The following is a 26,861-nucleotide window of genomic DNA, read 5'->3' as shown; positions in this document are numbered from 1 at the left end:
GTTGGGCAGGAGGCAAGAAGGCGGGCGGCAATCGGAATCGTGCGCGTCCTGAGGTGCCGAGGTCTCGACCGGCGTTCCCGCACTCTGTTGCCCTGGTTCCTTAGTGGGCGCGTCGCCCGGCTTTTCAACCCAACACAGTTGCCCAGACTTCGAGTTCCTGAAGCTAGGACGCACATCCAGTGCCCTTCCCTGAAGGGGTGCACGGCAGCTGGTAGCATGGATGGGAAGTCCGATCGGCCGTCACGAGGGCTAATTTGCTTGCGCAGGGAGTGCAGGCCCCGACGGGTCGCAGGCGAATCCCGGCGCGGGCTGCCTTACCCGGCCGGGAGTACACTACACAACGCTTTGTGGGTAGGCGCCACCGTTCCTGCAGAGTCATCGCTCTGTACCCCGGAGCCTGTAGCCTACTCGTTACCTAATATAAAACAGTCCAGAATAATATAATCAGAGGTTATTCAGTTTTCCATTCGTTTTGTCTCCTGAAATAAGATTAAACGTAAGAGTCTAGAGGTAATAAGACGACAGGATTGAGAAAGGATGGTGCAGTTTTTGAAACCCGCTCTTAGCACATTTTCTGTTTTCAATATGCTGAGACCCTCAAAAAATAGAAGTAGCTCAAGGTTTGGTTTTTTTTTTTTTTTGTTTTTTGTTTTTTTTTTTTTTTGTAGGTTTTGGTCTCTGTCCTCTATTTGTTTGGAGACACAAAGACGTGAATACTAAGATGGGTAACTATACATATGGATAGCTTTATTCCCTCCTGCTACCTGGAAGGGGAAAAAAGGAGTTAGGGTTTGATGTTTGCCTGAGGTTAATAAAGTCCAACGCTCAACGCCTAAATTTGTGTAAGAACATTTTGTTTTCCTTATTTAACTGGAGAAGTGGGTTATTCAAAATAAAAGAATTTATTTAGAATAAAATTCTAAAGCCAGGTGAGATGGCCAGCATATGTAGTAGTCATAGCTGCCCCAGAGGCAGAAGCAAGGAGGATGGCTTGCGCCCTGGAGTTCTAGGCCAACCTGGGCAACAAAAAGAGACCCTGTCTTCAAATAAATGAAAAGGGTTAGGGATGTAGCACAGTGATAGAGCACCCCTAGATTCAATCCCCGGTATCACTAATAATAATAAATGATCATAATAAAGGCCAAAGAATTAGCCAGCTGGTAGAGAGCCCTTGCAGAACATGCAAAAGGCCCTGGTTCAATTCCCAGCACTGGGAAAAAAAAAAAAAAAGTTAAGGGAATGGGCCGGGTTCGGTGGTGCACGCCTGTAATCCTAGCAGCTCGGAGGCTGAGGCAGGAGAGTAATGAGTTCAAAGCCATTCTCAGCAATGGCGAGGCACTAAGCATCTCAGTGAGACCTTGTTTCTAAATAAAATACAAAACAGGACTGGGTATGTGGCTCAGTGGTCGGGTGCCCCTGAGTTTAATTCCTGGTACGCCCCCCCCCCCCCAAAAAAAAAAAAAAAAGGTTAAGGGACTGGTACTTGAGCTAGCAAAGGTGTTAAGCACTAAAGATGGTGGTACTGAAGAGAATTCAGTAGGGTTCTGAAAGAAACATCTATTTCCATGTTGGCTGGACCTATTGGGATATGCAGAATTTCTATAGGTGGAGAGTTGGAGGAAGACTAGATAAGAGAAAAGCACATAGGAAGGCAGAAAAATAGGCCTGCTGTGTTTGGAGATACCATGTGTAAGACTTTTGGCTGGAGAAGTATGTCATGAACATGAATGATGGGAGATCGGCTTCTTAAAAGCCTAGCCAGAGAATTTGTGGAGATGTATCTTGAATTTTAGATCGGATCATGATTTAGATGTTTAGGGAAGCATCAATACCATTCCAGAGAGGTCTGAAAGCAGTTATGAGAGCAGTCAGGAAGCTACTTCTTGTAGTTGATAAAATTGGCAGGACTGGAAAATGGCAGGGCATACAGAAACAAGATGCTAGAAAATGGTCCGCTGGACTCAAGAGGCTAGGGAAAGAGGTTAACATTAAGGATTTGATCCTGGATGAGGAGGTGAAAATGTACAGCCCCGACAAAAAGGAAATCCAAGCATGGCTGATCCTGGGCTGTGCCTAGACACAGCGACTGGATGTGGGGATTTTTCAGATCATGTATAATGTTTTTCAAAGGAGGAAATTAAGAACAAAACCCTGGGGTTGGGGTTGTGGCTCAGTGGTAGAGCACTTTCCTAGTATGCGTGAGGCCCTGAGTTCGATCCTCAGCACCACATAAAATAAAGGTATTGTGTCCACCTACATCTAAAACAAAATATTTTTAAAATAGAATAGAACCCTGAAGGATGAGATCTTTTCTTGATAATCCAAAGGTACTTTGAGGTATTAAGAGTATTTTACTACAAGAAATAACCATTTTATAGTTCTTAAATGTAGAAGGTATGGGAAATTGCATTGCATGTAATACTTTTTACTTTTTTTTTATTTTGGCATTACTGAGGATTGAACACAGGGGAACTTTTATTTTGAGACAGGGTCTCACTAAGTTGTTGAGGCTGGCCTAAAATTTACCATCCTCCTGCCTCAGCCTCCTGGGTCACAAATGTATTCTATTCTGACTTTATGGTATAACTTGGAAGATAGTTTTCAAAATAAATTATTTATATGTATTTTAAAATTCACATGTCCTTGATCCAGCAATTCCATCCACAAATATATCTTGGCTATCTATCAATGATTGAAAGACTATGTTCACTACATATACTGTGCTTATATGTAAAAATGCATTCCCATGCTGGGCATGGTTGTGCATGTCTGTAATCCTAGTGATTCAAGAAGCTGAGGCTGGGGATATAGCTCAGTTGGTAGAGTGCTTGCCTCACATGCACAAGGCCCTGAGTTCAATCCCCAGCACTGCTAAAAAAAAAAAAAAAAAAAAAAAAAAAAAAAAAAAAAAAGCTGAGGCAGGAGGATCAAAAACTAGAGGCCAGCCTGGGCAACTTACCCCTGTCCCAAAATAAAAAATAAAAAGGAGAGGGGATGTAGCTCAAAGGTAGAGCACCCCAGTTTCAATCCCCAGTATAAAAAAAAAAATTGTAGTACCAATATCCTGCGTATAACCTAGCTTACTGTTATAGATAACTGACTAGATAAAATATAGGCCATCTTTATAATGGTTTTGCACAATTGGAAAGTGTGAAGTAAGCACCTGTATGTTCTAATATGCAGTGATCAATAAGACCCAGTATTATGTGAAAAAGCTCTGGATAAAAATATGCCTCCTTTCAAGTTGAAAACATAAGTATATTGTCATAAATATAAACTTGGACTAACAAGCTCACTGCAAAGATGCACAAGAAACTAACAGTGGCTGATGCTGGAGAGACTGAGACTCTATATGTAACATGTATGTATGTTTTCAGTAAAGAATCAGTTTCAGCTTTTGTGCTTAGTTATTTTTAAAGATAGTATATTGAAAATGACTAAACATTCTTTTTTTTAGTTGTTGATAGACCTGTATTTATTTATTTTTAATTTATTTATTTGTGGTGCTGACAATTGAACCCAGTACATCACACATGCCAGACAAGTTCTCTACCACTGAGCTACAACCCTAGCCCTAAACAAAATTCTTGATCCATTTGTCCTTCATATCCAGCTACTTCTCATATCTTAACTTGTCCTCATTCCCATACCCCTCCCTCAAAATTGCTCTTTTTTTTTTGGGGGGGGGGGATGGTACCAGGGATTGAATTCAGGGGTGCTTAACCACTGAGCCACATTCCCAGCCCTTTTTAAAAACACATTTTGTCCTTTAAAAAAAAATTCAGTTGTAGATGAACACAACACCTTTATTTTATTTATTTTATTTTTATGTGGTGCTGAGGATCTAACCTAGTGCCTCACACATGCTAGGCGCATGTGTGAGGCACTGAGCTACAACTCCAGCCCCATCCACAGCCCTTTTTTATATTTTATTTAGAGTTAGGGTCTCACTGAGTTTCTTAGGGCCTCACTAAGTTGCTGAGGCTGGCTTTGAACTCATGATCCTCCTGCCTCAGCTTCCAGAGCTGCTGGGATCACAGGTGTGCACCACCACACCCTGCTAAACTGCCTTTATTCTTGTTCATCCCCACCTTCCTTTGCTTGAAGAAGAAAGTAAACACATACAGGCAGCACCCACATTTCCATCAGTTATTTCTTACTGGTTAGGCCAGCAACGTTCATTTCTCTGTATCCACACTAATCTGACATTGTCAAATTAATGGTGAGGGAAAAAAAGCACATAACTGTTTAATGAAGGTTTTTTCACTATAGTGAAGTTAAACATTGTGTATGTTCATTGACCACATATATTCCTCTTGTGAATTATCTATTCATGTCATTTGTCCAGTTTTCTATTGCAGGGTTTATGTTTTTCATATTGGTTTGTAAGAAATCTTTATACATTAGGATATGAATTTATTTACTACATTTTCCCCCCAGACTGAGAGTTTTTAAATTGGAGCTCTTCTTGATTTTGAGGAGCAGAAATACACTGAAACTAACTTAAGATGGGCATGGTGGTGCACACTTGTAATCCTGGCTACTTGAGAGGCTGAGACAGGAGGATTGAAAGTTGGAGGGCAGCCTGGGCAATTTAGTGAGATCCTATCTCAAAATTTGAAAAAAAAATTTTTTTTAAAGATGTGGCTCAGTGGTTAACCACCCCTAGGTTTAATCTCTGGAGGAAGAAAGAAAAGCAATGGAAAGAAAAGAAAGAAGTGATTTAGATATCGGGTGTTCTACGACAGCCCACGTGTGAAACCATTCAAGAAAGCTTAGAGGTAAGATGATTGGGTTATGAGAGCCTTAACCTAATCAGTGTGTCAATCTGCTGTTAGGGAATAACTGAGTGGTGACTATAGGCTGGTAGACTATGGCTGAAGGAGGTGGGTCACTGGAGGCTTGTCTTTGGGGTATATATTTGGTGAGCTGAGCTTAGTCTCTCCACTTCCTGGGTGCCAAGTTCCCAGCTGCTTTCCTCTGCTACACACTTCTGCCATGAAGTTCTGTCTCACCTTGTGCCCCAAGGAATGAGCTAGCTGTCTATGAGCCATAGACATGAGCCCCAAAATAAAATTTTTCTCCTTAAAATTGTTCATGTCAGCTGTTTTGGTCACAGCAAGGATAAAAGCTGACGAAAACCGAAAAGAAAGAAACTAACTTAAGTTTATTGGGATGTCAAAGTACCCAAGGAGAGGAAAAGGAGTTCCACCTGGCCTTATGCACCTTGAGCTGGGAATTGCAATGGAAGTTGCCCTTCCTTTCAAGGCCACCTGATATCTGCTCCCTCCTCCTCCCTTCCTTCACTAGTCACATTCACTCACTATTCTACATGGCTTCATATACCTGTACACACTGCCCCTCTTCAGGTCCTGGACCAACTGGGGTTTTCTATGTACTGAGGACTAATATGTCCCCACACTCTCTTTCAGTTATGGAATCTCCTCTCAAAATGTATAGATGTATTAGATGCATTAGGTAGGTTATCCATGTTGTCCTCTAGTTGAGGATTCTCACAGAGTATGTAGCTTCTTGTTCTAGTTTGCACTTTAGCCCCTCATTCTGAATTTGGATCTTCTGGTGTTATCTGGATATGTGATGTCCCCCAAAAGCTCATGTGTGAGAAAATGCAATAATGTTCAGAAATGAAATGATTAGATTATGAGAGCTGTAACCTAATGAGTGGATTAATACCCTTGAATGATAACTGGGTGGTAGCTGTAAGCAGATAGGGTGTGGCTAGAGGAAGTAGATCACTGGGGGCATAACTTTGGTGTTTATATTTTATCACTGGTGAGCAGAGCCCTCTAACCTTCCTGGTTGTAAAGAACCGAATATTTTTCCTCCACCAGGTCCTTTTGCAATGACATTCTGCCTCATTTTGGCCCAGAGCAATGGAATCAGCCGACCATCGACTGAACCTCTGAAACCCTGAGCCAAAACAAACCTTTCCTCTTCTAAGTTGTTCTTGTCTAGTATTTTGGTCACAGCAATGAAAAGCTGACTGGTTACTTAACCTCTCCACCCATGTTTTAAAAATGCAATTTTGAGCTGAGCACAGTGGGACATACCTGTGATCCCAGATACTCAGGAGACTGAGGCAAAAGGACAGCAAGTTGAAGACCAGCCTCAGCAACTTAGTGAGAACCTGCCTCAAAATAACAAAAAGGACTGGGGCCAGGTGTGTTGGCACATGCCTGTAATCCCAGTGACTCAGAAGGCTGAAGCAGAAAGATCACAAGTTCACAGCCAGCCTCAGCAACTTAGCAAGGCTCGGTACCAAAAAAACAAAACAAACAAACAAACAAAAAAACAGACTGGGAGTATATAACTCAGTGGTACTAGCACTGGAAGAAAAAAAATTTTTTTTGTTATACAGTTTCATGATTTTGAAAAATATGCAGCATATACCACATAACCACTATCATTATGCAGATATATAATATTTACATTACCTCAAAAGATTCCTCTGAAGTTCTTTATTTTCCCCGATATCAAATTTATGTATGGTGTTTTCTTCTGACACCAGTGGTGTCCTTTTTACTGACACTACTTTTGTAAATTCCACTCACTTCTGACACTGACTACCCGGAATTGGCATCAGACGTCATAGGCTTAAAGGTTCAGGTCTACAAGACTGCCCTCACTTCAGATATCAGCTACAAACCGGATGTACAAGCTGGGCTGACTACAAATCTGGGGGTTCTTACAAACTCCCCTCACCTTCCATAATTTGTTAAATAGAATGAGTCATAGAGGAAATGAACAGACACTTCACAGAAGAAGATGTACAAGCAATCAACAGATATATGAAAAAATGTTCAACATCTTTAGTAATAAGAGAAATGCAAATCAAAACTACACTAAGATTCCATCTCACCCCAATTAGAATGGCGTTTATCAAGAATACAAGCAACAATAGGTGTTGGAGAGGATGTGGGGGAAAAGGTACACTCATACATTGCTGGTGGGACTGCAAATTAGTGCAGCCCTGGAAAGCAGTGTGGAGATTCCTTAGAAAACTTGGAATGGACCTACCATTTGACCCAGCTATCCCATTCCTCGGCCTATACCCAAAGGACTTAAAATCAGCACACTACAGAGATACAGCCACATCAATGTTCATAGCGGCTCAATTCACAATAGCCAGACTATGAAACCAACCTAGATGCCCTTCAATTGATGAATGGATAAAGAAACTGTGGTATATATATACAATGGAATATTACTCAGCTATAAAGAATAATAAAATTATGGCATTTTCAGGCAAATGGATGAAATTGGAGAATATCATGTTAAGTGAGATAAGCCAATCTCAAAAATCCAAAAGAGGAATGATCTCACTGATAAGCGGATGACGACACTTAATGGGGGGGTGGGAGGGGGACAAGAATGGAGGAAGGAGGGACTGTATAGAAGGAAAAGAGAGGTGCGAGGGGTGGGGGGGAAGGAAAAAAATAACGGAATGAATCAAACATCATTACTCTATGTAAATATATGAATATGCAAATGGTATGCTGTTACTCCATGTACAAACTGAAACAACATGTATCCCATTTGTCAGAACTCAGCAACTTAGAACTTTACTTAAATTTACTGGTTCACTATATATATATATATATATATATGGAAAGAGTGGATATCAGGGATTGAATCCAGGAGTGCTTTACTGAGCTATAGCCCATACCTTTTTTATTTTGAGATGGGGGTCTTGCTGAGTTGCTGAGGGTCTCAATAAATTGCTGACACTGGCCTCAAACTTGTAATCTCTGCTTCAGCCCCCCAAATCGCTGGGATTACAAATATGTGCCAGCACACCAGTCTACTGGTTCCTTATAAAGGATATAACCTAGGAACAGACTAATGGAAGAGATGCACAAGGGCAAGGGTTAAGGGGTGGCTTGCCATCCTCCTGGCACCACAACTGCTGACCAACCCAGCAGCACTCCAAATTCAATCAGTTAGGGGGTTTTAATGGCGGTTTCATTTTGTATGTATGGTTGAGTAAATCATTAGCCAGAAGTGACTAAACTCACCTCTCCTTTCCCCAGGGGTGAGGATTGAAAGTTCCAACTGTCTATTTACATGATTAGTTCCTTTGATTATCAACCCCCATCTTGAATCTGACTAGGGACCATCAATAGCCACCTCACTAGCATAAATATGGTTGAAAGGGACTCATTATGCATAACAGAAGATATTCTTTGGGTTGGGGATATAGCTCAGTTGGTAGAGTGCTTGCCTCATAAGCACAAGTCCTGGGTTCAATCCCCAGCACCACAAAAAAAAAAAAAAAAAAAAAAAAAAAAAAAAAAATACTCTTTATCACTCAGAAGATTGCTAAGTGTTTCTAGGAACTCTGTTCCAGGAACCAGGAACCACAAATAGTTTTTATCCCAATCAATCCCTACAATAGGCTTAGGCAAAAACTGATCTGCTTTCTGTTACTAGAGAGAAGACTTTTCTTTTCTACAGCTTCATATAAATGGAATCTCACAGATATTATAGTCATCCCTTAACAAAGGTTTTGGGTTTTCTGGGGATTTCAGTTACCCTTGGTCAACCTTGCTCCAAAAGTAGTACGTGGAAAATTCCAGAAATAAAAATTCATGAGATTTAAATAACTTGTATTACAGTATATTGTTATAATTATTTTATTTTATTATTGTTGGTAATCTCTCATGCCTAATTTGTAAATTAAATTTTATCATATGTATAAATAGGGTTCAGTGCTGAGGTTTCAGGCATCCAAGAAAAATCTTGTCTATGGATGAGGGGAGACAAAAGTATTGTTTTTGTGTCTGGATTTTTTCAATTAACATGGTGTTTTAGATCTTCATCCACACTGTAAAATTTATCAATAGTTTGTTCCTCTTAATTGCTTAGTAACTGTGCAAATATATCACAGTTTATCTACTTACCCAGCAATAGGACACCTGGGCTATTAACACTTTGGGGATATTATGACATAAAACTGCTATATACATGATGTGCAACTCTTTATTGAGTAATATTTGTAGAAGTACATGAATTTCGACTAGGTACTTGCCCCTAGGCCCTGTAGACCACCCCATAGGGTTTCATCATGGTAAATGGGCTTAGGCTGGTTGCAGAAAGCTCTATAACCAGTTAACTAAGCAGTAAACTATTAACTAGTTAAGCTGTAACCAATTGACTGGTTAATTGATTAAGCTGTGGCCAATTAAATTGCTTTCTATGTTTCATTTGTGTTTTCCTGAAAATGTTGTCTAATCATATTGCAATCACATTACTTTTAATTGCCAAATAATGTTCCATTATATTGTGTGTACCATATTTTGTTTATCCATTGAACAGTAGAAGGACATTTGGATTCTTTCCAGTTTTCAGTTATACTAGGTAGCACTGCTATGAATATTTATACACACGTATTTGCATGAATGTTTCCAATTCTCTTGGGTAATACATAAAGAACTGCTGATTTGGAAGTAAGTTTACTTTTACTTAACTTTTTTTCGGTACCGAGGATTGAACCCGGGGCACTTAACCATTGACCACATCCCCAGCCATATATATATATATATTTTTTTTTTTTTTTTAAATTTAGACAGGATCCTGCTGAGTTACTTAGGGCCTTGCTAAATTGCTGAGGCTGACTTTGAACTCACAATCCTCCTGCCTCAGCCTCCCCAGCCACTGAGATTACAGGCATATGCCACCACACCGGCTACTATGCTTAACTTTTTAAATAAACTGCCAAATTGTTTTCCAAAGTGGCCGTTCCATTTTATATTCCCTCTTAGGAAAATTTTAGTTTCTCCACATCATCACAAACACTTGCTATTTCTCTTTTTTATTATAGCCACTCTAGTGGGTGAGTAGGGGTATATCACTGTGTTTTGTTACAAATCAAGTGAGCCCCCTCAGCTGTGTACCCTACTGACCTAGCTGGAAGAACATGAATGATTCCAGGAAAAAATGTCACTGTTCTCATCCCATGGCATTCAGCAGCCTTTCATGGATAAATACTTCTCAATTTCTCATTTGTTTTTGGTCAATTTCCAGAGCCCTGAGTGGTTTTTAAAATTTTGTTCTCTAGTTTTACAGTTGTTTTGGGGAGAGAATCTTGCCAATCTCACTTTGCCACACTGCCACTCTCACACACTCTTAGTTGAAGATTTTTTTTTTGTCCATCCATTTTCTCTCCTTTTTTTCCCCCTATTTACTTGCCATGGCCTCTGTTTTATATTGCAAGGATTGTTTGCCTTGCTTGCACCTTAGCATCACCTGGGAAGCTTTTAAAATCTCAGTGCCCAAGCTGTACCTCAGAACAGTATAGCAGAAATTCTGGTGAAGAACTCCATTCTTTGAAAATCAGAATAATTAATGAAAAAAATTGAAAAACTATAAATTAGTAAGTGCACACTAATAATAACAGATCAGTAAATATAGAAGAGGGGAGATCTCTTGCTCATAATAGAATGCTGATAGTTACTTGGTAAATAGAGAGCTGGAGTTGGAAAAACATTTTGCCACCAAAAATCATGGATCAGGCAAGAAATCAATGGATCTTAAATCTTGGGGAGAATTTTTATGAGGAACAGGAAACTTGCATAGTCCTAAAGTGGACATTATTAGTCAATTTTCAAAGGCAACAACTAACTATACTGTGGTTGTGTGAGAGATTGCACACTGAAGTTTGCACAGTAGTATGCACGTGTAATCCCAACTACTAAGAAGGTTGAGGCAGGGGAAGCCCAAAATGAAGGACAGCCTGAGCAACCTAACCCAGCTGTCTCAAAATGAAAATAATTTCTTTTTAAAAAAAAAGGACTGGAAAAAATACAAATAAAAATTAAAAAGGGCCAGAGAGGTGGTTCAGTGATATAGCACTTACCCAGCAAACATGAAGCCCTGGGTTCAATCCCCAATATCTGTCTCTCTTATTTCTCTCTCTCTCTCTCTCTCTCTCTCTCTCTCTCTCTCTCTCTCTCTCACACACACACACACACACACACACACACAGGAGAATACCCACTAAAATACATTGGGCTAAAAGGGCTATGATGTATAAGTGGCTTAGAAATAAGGCAAGTAGGGTGAATGATGACAGTAGGGTAACCTGGATTACAGGTGTTCCTCATACAACTTTTAAATTTACAACTTTTGTTAAAGTTTGAAATTAATTCCAAGTAAAAAGTTTTGTTTTTTAAGTGCCAGGCTTTCACATTCAAGATAATCGACCAGAGTTGAAATCCCAGAACATAATTCTATTTTCTATAGAATGCCACAGACTCTTATTGAAATAATAACAGGCACCTGGGAAAAAAAGGAATTAATCAGGATAAGCTAACCATACATGAGCTAATATTCCTAAAGATCAACTTACCACATGATCTCTTTTGTTTGTTTTATTCGTTTGTTTGTTTGTGGTGCTGGGGATCAAAAGCAGGGGGCCTCAAGCATGCTAGGCTAGGGCTCTGCCCCTGAGCTACATCCCTAACCCCACAATTTTATTTAAATCTGTAGAAACATAAACCCACTATAAAATTCATTTACAGCTCTCCTATAAATATAAAACCATAATAAATTTAAAAGTTTACACACAAAACAAAGCCAAAAGTCAAATTTTTTTTTTTTTTTTTTTTTTTTGCAGTGCTGGATATCAAACCCAGGGCCTTGTGCTTGCAAGGCAAGCACTTACCGACTGAGCTATCTCCCCGGTCCTCAAATTAATATTTAAATGGGACAACAAAAAATATTTTTCTGCTGAAAATAAGTGTTATGTGGCTTGTGACCTGGTCTCAATGTCCAGCAGACATTTGGCAGACATTTTAGAGTTCAGCTGGTATGTGCTCTGGCACGATGCACCTTCTGAGTTCTGTTTTTGGGTTTTTTTTTTTTTAGACAGGATCTTGCTAAGTTACCCAAGTCCTCACTAAGTTGAGACTGGCTTTGAGCTTGGGATCCTCCTTGCTCAGCCTCCTGAGCTGCTGGATTGTAGGCGTGTACCACCATGCCTTCAGATGGCTTTGAAATCTTCTATTCACCTGTGGAGCTTGGGGTTCCATACCTGCCTGTCTTTCTCTCTCACTGCCTTCCATAGTCAAACTCAAGATGAAGACTCCTACGTTCTGCCAGTTCACTGGCATTTCCTAGTTCCAAAGTACTCAAAGCAGATCAAACATGCTAATTAAAAAATATTTTTTTCAGATTTTTTCTGAAATTAACCTCCCCCCAACACACACACAGTACTTGCAGATTTCAATGCACACCATGAAACTCGTCTTAAGGAACACTGATCTGTCTGGGGATGTAGTACAGTGGCAGAGTGCATGCAGACATGCATGAGGCCCTGGGTTCAATTCCCAGCACCACACACACACAATAAAAACAAACACTGACCTGGGAGCAGCAAGAAGAGCAACATAGGGGCAGGGGCAATAGTCATCCCTAGAAGACCAACCACTACTGCCACCTCTGCATTTAGTAATCCACCCCTTTCCTGTCACCATCAAACTCCAGGGAAAATAAAAGAATAGCCTAAAGAGAAAGAGCTCAAGTGAAAGATAAACTACAGAGGGAATGTTAAGTTGAATTTTCCTAAAAAGGTATCTTGCAAAAAGGGGAGAGAAGGGCTGGGACTTTGGCCAGTGGAACAGTGCTTGCCTAGCATATTCCTAAGTCCTGGGTTCAAGTTCCAGCACTGCAAAAAAGAAAAGGGAGAATGAAACTGAACTTGCTAAGTGAAGCAAGTGTTTTTTTTTTTTTTTTTTTATAACTGTTACTTTTTGTGTTGTGTATTCAATTACTGTTTTATACAAATTCAAAATTGATTTTTTAACACTATATTTAGCACAGAACACCTTATTGTTTAAGAGAAGTGCTGTCACTAACAGAATATGTCAGAAGCCAAGGTTGGGGATGTAGCTCAGTAGTAGAGAGTTTGCCCATCATGTATGAAGCCCAGGTTCAATTCCCAACACCACACACACAAACCACCTTAGAAACCAGGGGTAGTGGCGCATTCCTGTAATCCCAGAAATTGAGGAGGCTGAGGTGAGAGGATTGCAAGTTTGAGGCCAGCTTCAGCAAGGCCCTAAACAACTTAGTGAGACCCTGTCTCAAAATAAAAAATAAAAAGGGCTGGGATATTGTTCAGTTGTTACACACCCTCAGTTAAATCCCCTGTACCAAAACAAACAAACAAAATCAAAGTCTCTGAAGCCAGATTGAGATTATGGTGAGAAAAAAAACAAGATTTTTCTTCCTTTTTAATTGAGTATTGCTCTTGGTTGTTAGCAGAAGGGACCCTGACACTAGCTAGTGTGGCACAAGTGCCTGTGGTGCAGAAAACTGGAAAAATAATTGTTAGTATTTCTTCTTCTTTCCCCACTGCTGTGAGAATGAATTTTATGTCATTAGACTCAGGTCTATCTTGGGTCCTGGCAGTCCCTTCCTCATGGGGTCCAAATCTAATATTTTCAGTAATGACATTGAGGTAGAGTCCCTCAAAGCAGCTAGGGAACAATTGTTTTGTTTTGTTTTGTTTTTTAGTTGTGAATCTAAATTCTGCAGTTTTCATTAAATTTCCTCAAAATCCAGGTCTGTTTGTAAAAGAAGTTAACATGTGAAATGGGAATTACCCATCATCTCTATTAACTTTTCCTGTTCAAATAATCAAATAATGACTTCCTTGAGTTTTTTGGAAGTCTATGGAAATAAGGGAAACTAAAAGTTCTTATATATTATTCCCAGTGGTTGCCCATGACTTGCCTGAAATATCATGATTGCTAATACATATTAACTTTAATAACAGATAATTTGGAAACAGAGAATATATTACTCACTGGTTTGTTTTAAATATCCCTGGGTTTTGATTACTTGTCCATCAGATAACTTGCTGAGGGCTCCTAAGCATTCTGATGATCATAGAATTTTGAGCAATGTGCATGAAGCTTTATTGGTGGAAACTCACTTTTTTTGGGGAGGAGGGGCAGTCCTGGGGATTACTTCACACATGCTAGGCAAGTGCTCTACCACTGCACTACATCCCCAGATCTTTTTATTTTTTTTTACTTTGAAACAGGTTCTCACTGAATTGCCCAAGCTGGCCTTGAACTTGCAATCTTCCTACTTCAGCCTCCAGAGTAACTGGGATCACAGTGTGCGCCACTGCACCCAGACTGACATTCTAATTCTAAAATTTATATGGAAATACAAAGGATCTAGAAGGTCAAATATTGTTGGAAGATTTACACTACCAGATATGACTTACTGTAATTGATAAGTTGAATAATTGAGAAACAGAATAGAATAGAAAGAGATCAAGGAAAAGAATTAGAGAACATAGGCTGGCCCGGTGACATACGCTGGTAGTCCCAGCTGCTCAGGAGGTTGAGGCAGGAGGATTACTTGAGCCAGCCTGGGCAACATAGCAAGACCCTGTCTTGGGGAAATAATAAAAAAGCACAGAAGCAGATCCACATATACACAGTCACATGATGAAAAACAAAGACATCATAGCAGCTAGTAAAGAAAAGGCTCATCTTTTCTATAAATGGTGCTGAGTCAATATGAAAAATCTCTATAAAAAAATTGCACCCAGAGATTAACTCAAAATGGAGCACAGTCCTAAATGTAAAGCTAGAAGAAAACAAAAGAGAAGATATTAGTAACCTTAGGTTTGGGGCAAAGAGTATTTTTGTTGTTGTTGTTTTGTTTTTTAAGTTGTAGTTGGACACAATACCTTTATTCACTTTTTATGTGGTGCTAAGAATTGAACCCAGTGTCTCACACATGCTAGGCAAGTGCTCTACCACTAAGCCACATTCCCAGTCCCCAAGAGTTCTTAAATATGACACAAAAAGCATGAACAAAAAGAAAAAATTGATAAAATGGAATTTAATAAAACAAAAACTTTTGCTCTAAATATTCGTAAAATATATCTGACCCAGAACTTTTTATATAGTATTTAAAAACTATGATTCAATAAGACAAACAATTGATTTTTAAAATGGGCTTAAGACTTAAACAACCACTTCCTCAAAGTTGGGATGTAGCTCAGGAGTAGAACACTTGTCTAGCATGTGAGAGGCCCTGGTTCCATCCCCAGCAACACACACACACACACACACACACACACACATAGGAATAACAATAAAAATAAAGAAATGTTTCATCATTAGCCATTAGAAAAATGCAAATTAAAAAGACAATTTAGACACTCTACTTCAATGGCTAAAATTAAGAAAGGTTTACCATGCCACATGTTGGCCAGGATGTACATGAACAGAAACTTCCATTCACTCTTTTTGGGGATGTGGTATAACCATTTTGGAAAGTTTAGCAGCTTCAGCCAGATGTGGTGGCACACACCTGTAGGTGCAGTTACTCTAGAGGCTGAGGTGGGAATTATCACCTGAGCTCAAGAGTTTGAGAAAGTTTGGGCAACATGAAGAGGACCCCATTTCAAAAAGAAAGAAATGAGGGGGGGCTGGGGATATAGCTCAGTTGGTAGAGTGCTTGCTTTGCAAGCACAAGGCCCTGGGTTCAATCCCCAGCACCACCAAAAAAAAAAAAAAAAAAAAAAAAAAAAAAAAAAAAAAAAAAAAGAAAAGAAAAGAAAAAAAGAAAGAAATGAGCTGGGGACATAGCTCAATGATAGAGCACTTACTTCACATATGAAGCCCTGCATTGAATCTCCAGCACCACAAAACAACAACAACAATAACTGTAACAAAGTCTGGCAGCCTCGCAAAAAGGTAAACATATACCTGCCATATGACCCGGCCATTCCTCTTCTAGGTATTAATTCAAGAGCCATGAAAGCATTATGTCCACACAAAGACATACAGACATGTACACATGCTTTATTTGTAATTGCCCCCAAACTGGAAATAACTCAAATTCCATCAACAGGTGAATGGAAAAACAAATCGCATGGTATAGCTATACATGGAAGGTTATTCACCAATTTAAAAAGAATGAATTGTTAATAAATGAGCATGGATAAATCTTAAAATAATTATGCTGCAAGAAGTCAGCACACCCTACATGCATAAAAAAGAATACATGTTGAATACTTTCCATTTATATAAAATTCTAGAAAATGCAAACTATAATGATGGGGGCACAGAAAATTTTTGGAGGTAAGGGAAACTTCATTATCTTGATTTTGGGGATGACACAAATTATCAAAACATATGAAATTGCATATCATAAATAGATATAGTTTATTATGTCAATTATACCTTAATTAAACTGTTAAAGAGCTGGGTACAGTAGCACATGCCTGTTATCCCAGCTCCTCAGGAGGCTGAGGCAGAAGGATCACTTGAGCTCAGGAGTTTGAAGCCAGCTTGAGCAACTAAGCCAGACCCTATTTCAAAACAAAAACAAAAGAACTGTTAATGAAAAATGTTCCCAGGAGGTGGTGCTACCATCTGGCTCTGTCTCTTTGGGGCACTGCCCTGGAGTTGGGCCTGACCCCTCCTAGGGAAGGATGGATTAACTTGGGAGGCCCAGGAAGAGGTCCTTGAAGTTGGCAAAGTCAAGTAGAGGTGATGGCAGTCAACTGGTGGGGTTGGCAAGTAGAGCTGACTTCATTTACTTCCACTGTCCCAAAACATGACAACTGTCCTTCAAATATGCCCAGCTTCTTACTGCCTCTAGCCCCCAGATCTTCAACAGGTGGGGGGTCTCCTCATCATTCAAATCATTCAGGCCTAAGAATGAATGCTAAGTGCCTTCTCTAAGTATCATGTCTAAATTAGTTCCTACTCCTCACCCTGTCCTAAAGTCAATTTCTACATTTCCGTTTTACTTTCTTCACCTTATATATCACAATCAGAAATTCTTGTCTACTTAGTAATTTCCTTTCCTTCTTATTGTCTATTGTTTTCCTCCCTTTTCTGTGCTGTTGGTACCCCACCCAGATTTCTATTACTGGTAGTATGCCCATCCCATAGGTACTTTAAGTTTCAGGGTGATAACTCATGATTGCCCCGGCTAATAACTGACTGAAATATGGGGAGGGAGTTGGGGTAAATACACTAGACCAGCTTCCTTTCCTTCAGGAAGCTTAACTCCTCTGTAATTTGTCCTCCAAGTTCCCAGTGAGAAATGAGATCAGACTGAAGCTAGTCTCCACTTTTTTCTTTTTTCTTTTGGTACTGAGGATCAAATCGCAGGCATACTCTATCACTGAGCTATATCCCCAGAGTGTGTGACCCCCCTGCTCTCCCCTGCCCTCCCTCCCTCCTATTAGCTTGCTGAGACTGGACTTGATTTTGCAATCCTCCTGCCTCAGTCTCCCAAGTCAATGAGATTACACACTACTGTGCCTGGCTTAAGACCACAATTCTTAACTTTTTTCTTTGCCCTGCACCGCTTCCTTTACTCCCTTCTCTTGACAGCACTTCCCCCATAAATCGCCTGAACAAGAATTCTCATCTTAGGTTGTTTCTAAGGAATGACACCCCATGTCAGCTGACTGTCTTAACTCACTGTATTAATCTGTTTTCTGTTGCTGTAACAGAATACCTGATATTGGGTGCTTTATTTTAAAATATATATATTTTAGTTATAGATGGCACAATGCCTTTACTTCATTTATTTATGTGGTGCAGAGGATTAAACCCAGTGCTCACACATGTTAGGCATACGCTCTACCACTGAGCCACAGTCCCAACCCAAGACCAGGTGCTTTATAAAGGAAATTAATTTAGCTAACAGTTTTAGAAGTCTAAAAGTATGGTGTAAGCATCTGCTGACTCCAATGAAGTCTTTCTGGAGCATCATATCATGGTGATATGATGGCATAAGTGAGAGGGAGAGATCACATGGCAAAACAGGAAGCCAGAGCACAGGGAAGGACCAATCTCACTCTTTTTATAACAATTCTTTCTCACAGGAACTCACTAATTCCCAAAACCAGCATTAATCCCTTGGAAGAACAGTATCCCCAATGACCCCTTCCAATTGGCCCCTTCTGTGCTGGCCATAGAGCTCATGTCGTAGAGTGCCTGACTCTCATGCTGGAGACCCAGGTTCGAGTCCCCAGCCCTCTGTGATTGTGCAAATACCAAACAAACAAGTGCACCGCATCTCCAATTGGCCCCTTCTCTTAAAGGTTCCACCAGGGTGGGAGGGTGTAGCTCAGTGGTAAAGTACATACTTAGCATGCACAATGCCCTGGGTTCAATCCCCAGCACCACCTCCAAAAAATTTTCCACTGCCTCTTATATTGCCACACAGGAGACCAAGCTTCCAACACATGAATCCTTGGGTAACAAGCCACATCTAAACCACAACAGTCCATTATAAACAATTCCTCTCAGTCTCTGCATATGACCCCCTCCCACCCCACTGCCAAGAATGATGATTAAATAAGGGAATACATTCACTTCCCTAAAAGAGTGCCTAGAACACAGTAAGTGCTCAATAAATTAACCAAATGAATGTACAGGCAATGCAGGGAGTTTTATAGCTCACCTGTCAGTACCCCCTCTGGTTCTGAGATGACTCAGCCTGGAGGCATTGTGAGTCATAGCTGGTAAACAGGAGCTAAGTGGTTCAGAAATGAGACCAGGCCTGGGACAGCAGCTTGGCACCTCCAGCACATCTTTCAGGTGAGACACAATATGCAGCAAAGATTATTGGGAAAGGGTCCTCTGGAGAATTATAACAAGGGTGGGTCTGGATGTGGGCTTTCCTAGATGGTCTCCCTGAACCAGATTCAGGGGCGGTATCATCCAGCCTCTTAGCTCTATGTGAGGAATAAGTGTGTGTTGAATTAATGCCTCAATTACTTCTCTTTTCTCCCTCCATGGGGAGAGGAGGAATTTTAAAAGCACAAAACACATATCCCTTTCTCACATAATAGAATCAGCACTTATTAGAAGAGGTAGGTAGAATGGGACTTATCTGTTTTGTTATCTGGACTTCAGATTCTATGAGGGAGTAGTCTACTTTGTACAAAAGTCGCTTTTAGTGTTCATCAGCCATTACCTTGAACCACAAACATAGGTCTAGGCCAAGGCTGTGCCCCAGGGTATCACTGAGCATACTGTATTGTGATCTATGTGGACATCTCTTTCTCGCTGAACCAAGAGTACATTAAGGGCAGGTACAAGTTGTGCTAATATCCCCTGCCCAGACCAGAGTCTGGCATAGTGCAGGTGCCAGTTCGGATTGAATGACAATGACAGTAATGGTGTTGGTTATGTCAAACATCCCACCAGGTACTTTGCAGAATCCATATCTACCCCTGGCTTTGTAATCCTTTAGCAGTTTCCTCTTACCTAGAGAAAGTAAATTGCTAAGACTGCCTGTATAGCACCTCAAGTGCCCTGGTTCACCTTTTCAGCTTCTTCTTCTGGTGCCAGAACCAGAACTACTCCAACCTCTTCCACACATTTGAAACAAGGAAGCCTTGTCCCTCTCTTCACTTTTTCTAGAGTTCTCCATCCACTCATTCCCATCCTACCTGGAAAAGTTCTGTTCCTCGTTTAAGTGCCTACCAGTCTCTGCTATCATTCCTTCCTCTTCCACCCATGACCCCTTCCAGATGCAACTCAGAGAACAGGGCTCTAGACCTTTATGTACATGCCTGTACCCAGGGCCTGACACCCAAGAGTGGTCTTCGGGGGAAGTGGTTTCTGTGAGCCTAGACCTAGTGCAATTGTACAAGGATGGGCTCTTCAGTGACCCACAACTGGTTAGGCCCCAAAACAAGCCTTAGGCTAATCCAAGTCTATTAGCTTCGCGGTTTGCAAGGGGGTCAGCCTGTACCAAGCAGGTTGCTCACCCAGACATTTGCTATCCAACAGTGCCCCTGGCTCGCCTGCATCATTCAGGACACCAGGGCTCCGGAGGCAAGGGGGCAGCACCGGTTGCCACTACCCTGCGGCCACCTGGGGGTTCGGTGAGAGGCCCGCCCACCCCTCGCTCTGGCTGCCTTCGAGTGCCTGGCTAGGAGCCATACCAGCAGCTTTTGGGAGCTGCTGCGGCAATTCTGGGCCGACCATTTCTCGCGGCGCTTCTCACCACGGCGGCCGCCGCTGCGCCACATCTCCTCCATGTCCACCTTCTATCTGCTGGACCACCGGACGCGCCAGGCGGAGTTGGGCCTCAGCTACGGTGAGCCGCGCACTCGCCTCAACAACGAGGCTTTCGTGTTCCGCAGCGGCCGGTGGACAGCGGAGGGCCAGCAGGCGCGGTCACGGCCGCGGCAGTCCTCGCCGACCATCTCGGGCTGGAAACCGCAGGTACAGCGAGTCAAAACCCAGATGCTATTGGAGGAGAACAACTACCTGAAGCTGCAGCAAGAACTACTCATGGACATGCTGACTGAGACCACGGCGCGCATGCACCTGCTAGAAAAGCTCAACCCCGAGAAGAGTCAGGCGCGCGCCTGGCAGAGGAAGATGCGCAAGCGTGAAGCCACCGGCGGCGTGCTCATGATCGAGCCGCGCGCTTCGGAGTCCCGGTGACGCAATAAAGCTCCGAGCCGCGCACGCGCGCCTCGCCCCTTGCCTTTAGCCCGGGCTGGATGTTTGGAACCGCTGGGCTAGGACTGGGGAGCATGCTCTCAGGGGCTGACACCCTGTGCTAGTTGTGGACTGATGACGTTAACCTAAGCAACCCGTCTCGGGAGTGTGAGATAGGACAACGAGGAAAAATCTGTGTGCGGCCCTTCAGAGCCCCGAGAGGGAGCCGGGTTTGTTGCAAGCAGTCCGGGGTGGGGTGGAGCAAATGGCAGGTTATTGCATTCTAGGTCATCCAATGAATGGTGGACCAAGCCCAGAAGGCAGAGGAATGGGGCGCTCTAGAACGCAGAGTGCGGTGTGGCGGCCCAGGGCGATGAGGTGGGTAGGGCCGAGGATTAGGGACTTTGCACATGATCCTTTGACCCTAGAGGTACAGAAGAGTTAGAGCCTAGGAATCTAGGTAAGTGCCTTTTATCCCTGAAAGAAGCTTTGACCCTTTCTATTCCCACCTGCCTCTGTGGCCTTTTAGAGAATGGTACCGCCACTATAGGCCTTTTTCTCCTTCCTAGAATAATGGGGTTAGTTTAACCCACACTTTAAAAAAATGTATTTGATGCCAACATTTCAGAATTTAAAAATCTAGATTTCTGGCCCAGCATGATTTTGCATACCTGTAATTCCAACCACTAGGGAGGTCAAGACAGGAAGATTGCAAGTTTGAGGCCAGCCTCAACAATTTAGCAAGACTCTAGCAACTTAGTGAGACCCTGTCTCAAAATTAAAAGCAAAAAGGGCTGGGGATGTACTCAGTGATAAAGTGCCCCTGGGTTCAATCCCCAGTACCAAAAATAAATAAATAAATAAATGTTAAAAAGTAAAACTGAACTCAATGGCAACAGGCCTGTAATCCCAGTGACTGGGGAGGTTGAGGCAGGAAGATGGCAAGTCCAAGTTCAGCCTCTGCAACTTAGCAAGACCCTATTTCAAGATAAAATAAAAAGTGCTGGGGTAAGCCAATCTCAAAAATCCAAAAGAGGAATGATCTCACTGATAAGTGGATGATGACACTTAATGGGGGGTGGGAGTGGGACAAGAATGGAGGAAGGAGGGACTGTATAGAGGGAAAAGAGAGGTGGGAGAGGTGAGGGGGAAGGAAAAAATAATGGAATGAATCAAACATCATTACTCTATGTAAATATATCAATATGCAAATGGTATGCTGTTACTCCATGTACAAACAGAAACACCATGTATCCCATTTGTTTACAATAAAAATAAATTAAAAAAAACCCTATGGGGTAAAACTGAATATTAAGATTAAAAGAAAAAAAAAAAAGTGCTGGGGATGTAGCTCAGTGGCAAAGTTTCCCTATTTTCAATCCCTAGTACCTAAAAGAGAAAGTAAGAAAAGATAAATACAAGAAAGCAAGTAAGAATCAGAACTATGTACTAGAAAAAAAATCAAGTACAAAGAGATAGTAGTAATGGAGAAAATATACTAAGTGCAGGAAAGCAAACTCAAAGGACCATATGTAGTATGATTCCATTTATATTCTGAATAGGTGTAAGCTCCGCGGGCAGGGTTAGCGGCCAAATAAAATCGGACAGAAAGTGACTGAAGCAAGCTTTATTGGAATTTGGCTCTCCAGCGAAGTTCCCAGACCCCCTGGGTACATCTCAAGTAGGGACCCAGAGAAAATCATACGTGGCCCTGGCTGCCCAGGTTTTTATAGGCCGGGATGGGAGGGGGCCCTGCTGAGTGACAGGTGGATGTGAAGGGTCAGTGGAATTTCCTAGCCCACTTGATGGTCACCTTTTGTCGGGCTGGCATTTGTTCCAGCTGCTCAGCTCTGCCCTCTACAGTCGTCTAAATTCCGACCTAACAGTAGGTATATCCATAAAGACAAAGCCATTTAGTGGTTACCAAAGAGTGGGAAAAGGGAGCTACTACTTAATGGGGTTACCTTTTGAAGTGATAAAAAAATGTTTTGGAACTACAGTGGTAATGATCGCACAGCATAGTAATATACTAAAAGCCACTAAATTGTACACTTTAAAATGGTGAATTTTACCAAAATAAAAAATAAGTGAAGCTGCACGCCAGTGGTACAGGTCTTTAACCCCAGTGGCTCAGGAGGCCAAGGAATATCACAAGTTTGAGGCCAGCACTCAGCAAGTTAGTGAGACCCTGTCTCAAAATAAAAAATAGAAAAGGGCTGGAGTTGTGGCTCAGTGGTTAAGCACCCCTGGGTTCACCCCTGCAGGAATCAGACTGGTCAAGAAACGGCACACTCAGAATGGAAGAAGTCAAACTTTATTTTTACACCGGCGAGTCCAGAGGAAATCAAACTACAAATTCTGAGCCCCTATCCTCAGTTTCTCACAACATTTATAGGCTATATGGTGCCAGAAAATTTCTAGTCTACATGATAGAAGGCCCTGTGGGGAGTTTCTAGCGGGAAGCATGTTTATGGAAGCAGAGTGTGATAAGGAAAAAAAACTGACTCTTCTTACAGACCTGGGATAAATCTCTAGCCTTGGGCCCAAAGCCTCAAAGGGGCATTTACACTCCAAAGCAGAGTAGTTAGATTCCTAGAGGTAGTTATTTACAATCCAAAAGGTTAGGGTTAGGGTTAATTAGGTTTCCAGAAGAAGGGCTGACACAAAAAAGAAGAGAATTCACCCTTTCCCCAGGCACTAGTTTTTCATGATAGTAGTTTTATAATTTCATTTCACAACCTGGCCTGGTTTTGCCATTCATCACAGCAAAACAAAACAAAAACAAAACCTGAAAAAGAAGAAGCTAACATAAAAACATATGGCATGGTTAAGTAAGCAAAAATATAACTAGGCAAAAATACCTACACATGGGTTTGGCTAGAGTACTTGAAAACAAATAGCAGTCCTAGGATGACAGAAAAATAACTATCCTGCCACACAGGGAGCCCCACGGCCCTGCAGCAGTGCCCTGTTGGGGGGGGGGGGGCGTTCAAGAGGATGAAGGCCCGAATTAAATGGGGCAAGATATTTTGAGATATCTGACTTTGTTCTTTCTATTCTGGAATTTCACTCCCTGGCCCTACTCCCTGTCTGTGGCAGCCGAGCTCATTGCTCCAGGGAAGGGAAGTACCAGAGAAGAAAGGAAAACAAAGGACTGGTTTGCACCTCCTGCAGCCCAGAACCCACTGGGAATAGAGCTTTGCAAGAGTTATTTTTGGGTCTGAGGTGAGAGGTCAAAAAGCCTGTAGGCTTGTCCACAGTGACAGGAAAGATGAAAGAAACAAGCACAAGCACCCCAGTAGGTCTGCCATCTTGGGAGGGAACAGTATCCTTTCTTGATTCCATTTCCCCTTCCAGTTACTGCCTCATTTCTTTGCTCTCTTTTATAACCAAACTCAAAAAAAAGTGCTTGGATACACTGTCTCCAATTTCTCCTTGCCTATTTGCTCTTAAGTCCCCTCAGCTTCAGATTGCTCACCTCCCTCTCTCCCCAATCTACCCTTGTCAGGGATGCTGTAGGCCTCCTTGTATTTATTGTCTTTTGGCCAATCTTCTGTCCTCATCTTACCACATCAGCAGCATTTCATACTGTGATGGCAAAACCAGACCTGGTTGTGAAATGAAATTATAAAAACATTGTGGTAAGAGGGGCTGGGTTGTGGCTCAGTGGTTACAGGGCTTACCTGGCAAGTGTGAGGCACTGGGTTCAAGCCTCAGCATCACATAAACATAAATAAAAGAAAAAACAATATGATAAGAAACCAATGCCTGGGGAAAGGGTTAGTTTCCCTCCCCTCTCTCACTCAGCCTTTCTCCTGGAAAGCCTAATTAACCATGGCTCCCTACCTTTTGGATTGTAAATAACTGACTACTCCCTCTTGAAATGTAACAGATGTCTGTGAAAAAAAGCCACTTTTTTATCTGTTTCTGTAGGCATGCTTTATGTTAGAGACACTGCATAAGGTCTTTAGCCACGCAGATTAGGAATTTTTTTTAAAGAGGAAAAAAGTCCCAATGATAGGATAGGTCTAAGATGACACCAAATAACCTATAAATTGTTGTGAGAAACTGTGGATCAGGGCTCAGAATTTGGAATTTTGTTTTCCTCTGGACTGGCCTGCGTGAAATAAAGTTTGGCGTTCTCCTCTGAGTGCTGCTTGCTGCTTCTAGACCAGTCTGTTTCCCTGCAACGATACAGTTGACCACCTCCCCTCCTCCTCAAAACACTGTCTTCACTTGGATCGTAGAGCATCATGTTCGCCTCCTTCTTTCTAGGGTCCCCTAAATGCCAAGCACACCCTCTACTGTAGAGCTATACCTCCAGCCTCAGGGCTCTTCTATGTCACTTCAACCTCAAAGTTGCTCCTACTCAGTGTTTTGCTGATGTCACCCTTATTTCTTTCAGGGATCTGCTTAAATGCCATGTCTTCAATGAGGTGCTCCCCAATGACTGTGGATAAGAGTATACTTTTGGGGGCTAAGGGGTATAGCTCAGTTGGTAGAGTGCTGACCTCACAAGGACAAGGCCCTGGGTTCAATCCCCAGCACTGCAAACAAAACAAACAAACAAAAAAAGCTATGCTTTCTTCCCAACTCCTAACCAACTCAACCAAATTTATCTTCCTTTCCTGCTCTATGCTTTTTAGCATCTATTACTTTTTCTTTTTTGAAGTACTGGGGATTGAACCCAGGGACACTCTACCACGGAGCCACATCCCCAGCCCTTTTTTATATTTTATTTATATTTTAAATTGCTGAGGCTGGCTTCAAACTCACAATTCTCCTGCCTCTGCCTCCCAAGCCGCCAGGATTACTGGTGTGTGCCACTGTGCCTGACCCCCTAGCCCTTTTTACTTTTTATTTTAAAGAGAGGGTCTTGCTAAATTACAGAGGCTGGCCTCAAACTTACAATCCTCCTGCCTCAACCTCCTGAGTCACTGGGATAACAAGTGGTGTGCTGGGGGCTGGGATGTAGCTCTGTGGCAAAGCGTCTGCCTTGCATTCACAAAGCCTTGGGTTTGACCCCCAGTTCCAAAGAAGACAAAAAAAAGAGAACAAGTGGTGTGTGGGAAGCCGTCCTTCTTTAGCAGAATCAGACTAGGTTGAACCATGGCATGCAAAGGCCTGGCTTCTAGGAACTGCTGGGAAGTATACAGTGTTTTGTGGGAGTGGTTCCCTGTCTCCTTCTGGAATTTTCCCCGTAAGAGATTGGCTCCCCTAACTCCACCCTATCCTGTCCATCGTGGAAGAAGCTCCTCCTGGTCCTTGCCCTCTTTACCTGTATATTATAAATAAAAGAGAGTTGGGTGAGTTGTTGTTGTAAGAGGCCAGAGCTGGTATGGCCAGACCTGTCACGCCCCCTCTCATTTAAAAAGAGTATTGGCTCTTGTGTGTTTATTGAGTAGATAAGTTTTTTGGGTAATAGATAGAAAAACCACCAACATGCTCCTCTGGCAGTTAACCCTTTCCTCATCCACACGGGACATGGCAGAGAGGACCCCACAGGGTGGCACCATGCCCAGCCATTTATCACCTTTTGACATGCTATGTATTTTCAGTCTCTTCCAATTGAAAGAGGATTCATAGGGCTTTTTGTTCTATATTCTTCCTGAATTTCAATGTAAAGAAGTGCTTGATACTCGTTTAGCCCTCCCCAAATATTTCTAGAATGAAAAAAAGGTCCACAAGAAACAGGTACCTGAATCCCAGGAGAGCAGAGAGTATATGGCCTTTGCCATTGCCCCAGATTTCTGAGCCCCCAGGAGGGGGGAAAGGTATTACAAGTTCTTTGAGAACATCTGTCTCTGTCTGATCAGCTCTCTTCTGACATTAGCTGTAACTCTGGTGGATGGTCTACATATTGTCCATGCCTCCTTTCAAGTGCCTGCATTGGGTGTCTCTGCCTCTCGGCTTCAGAGCTCTCTTTTCAGTTTCAGGAGATTGTTTTAACTCTTGGACACGGCCTACTAGTGAGGAGAATTAATGTAATTGCACAAGGTTCAATTCACTGCCACCCAATAGAGTCAATGAATTGAGAGGCAGGATACGGAGAAAGAAAGAACTTTACTAGCAGCAAGTTGGCATTACTGAAAGATGGTTGTCTCTCACCCTCAGTGAGCATCTTACTCTTTGCCTTAAGGGAGAAACTTTCATATGATTTTTCAAGGGAAAGAATGTGCGTCTCAGGTGGGCATTTCCCTTGTCCAGTGTTTCGAAAAGTAGTCTATTCTCAAGTGTGGGGGGAGTTGCAGGCTAGTGGATCTAAAACCATAAGTGATCAGTTTCTGTGCTGATTAGAGTGACTTTTCTGGTTTTTGTTGTGGTTAGTGTTTCTGGCAAGTGTCCTTCCAGGTGTGACCTTCTCCTGTATCTAGGAGTGCTGGGAAGGAA

At 42.0% G+C, this 26,861-nt stretch overlaps 1 protein-coding gene across 1 annotated transcript; it reads left to right on the top strand.

Annotated features, from left to right (window-relative positions):
• Positions 1-216: 216 nt before the first annotated feature.
• Positions 217-20,843, top strand: CBY3 (chibby family member 3; the record flags this gene model as incomplete). Its single annotated transcript, XM_079143777.1, is given in 3 exon segments — positions 217-351; positions 19,759-19,908; positions 19,911-20,843. Coding segments are annotated over 3 exon segments (849 nt in total). The 3' UTR covers positions 20,475-20,843.
• Between the last annotated feature and the right edge of the window lie 6,018 nt (positions 20,844-26,861).

Source organism: Sciurus vulgaris (genome assembly GCF_902686455.1).
Source record: "Sciurus vulgaris genome assembly, chromosome: 6".
Taxonomy (NCBI): domain Eukaryota; kingdom Metazoa; phylum Chordata; class Mammalia; order Rodentia; family Sciuridae; genus Sciurus; species Sciurus vulgaris.
Note: the sequence above shows the minus strand (reverse complement) of the source record. Positions and strands in the feature narration are given on the sequence as shown.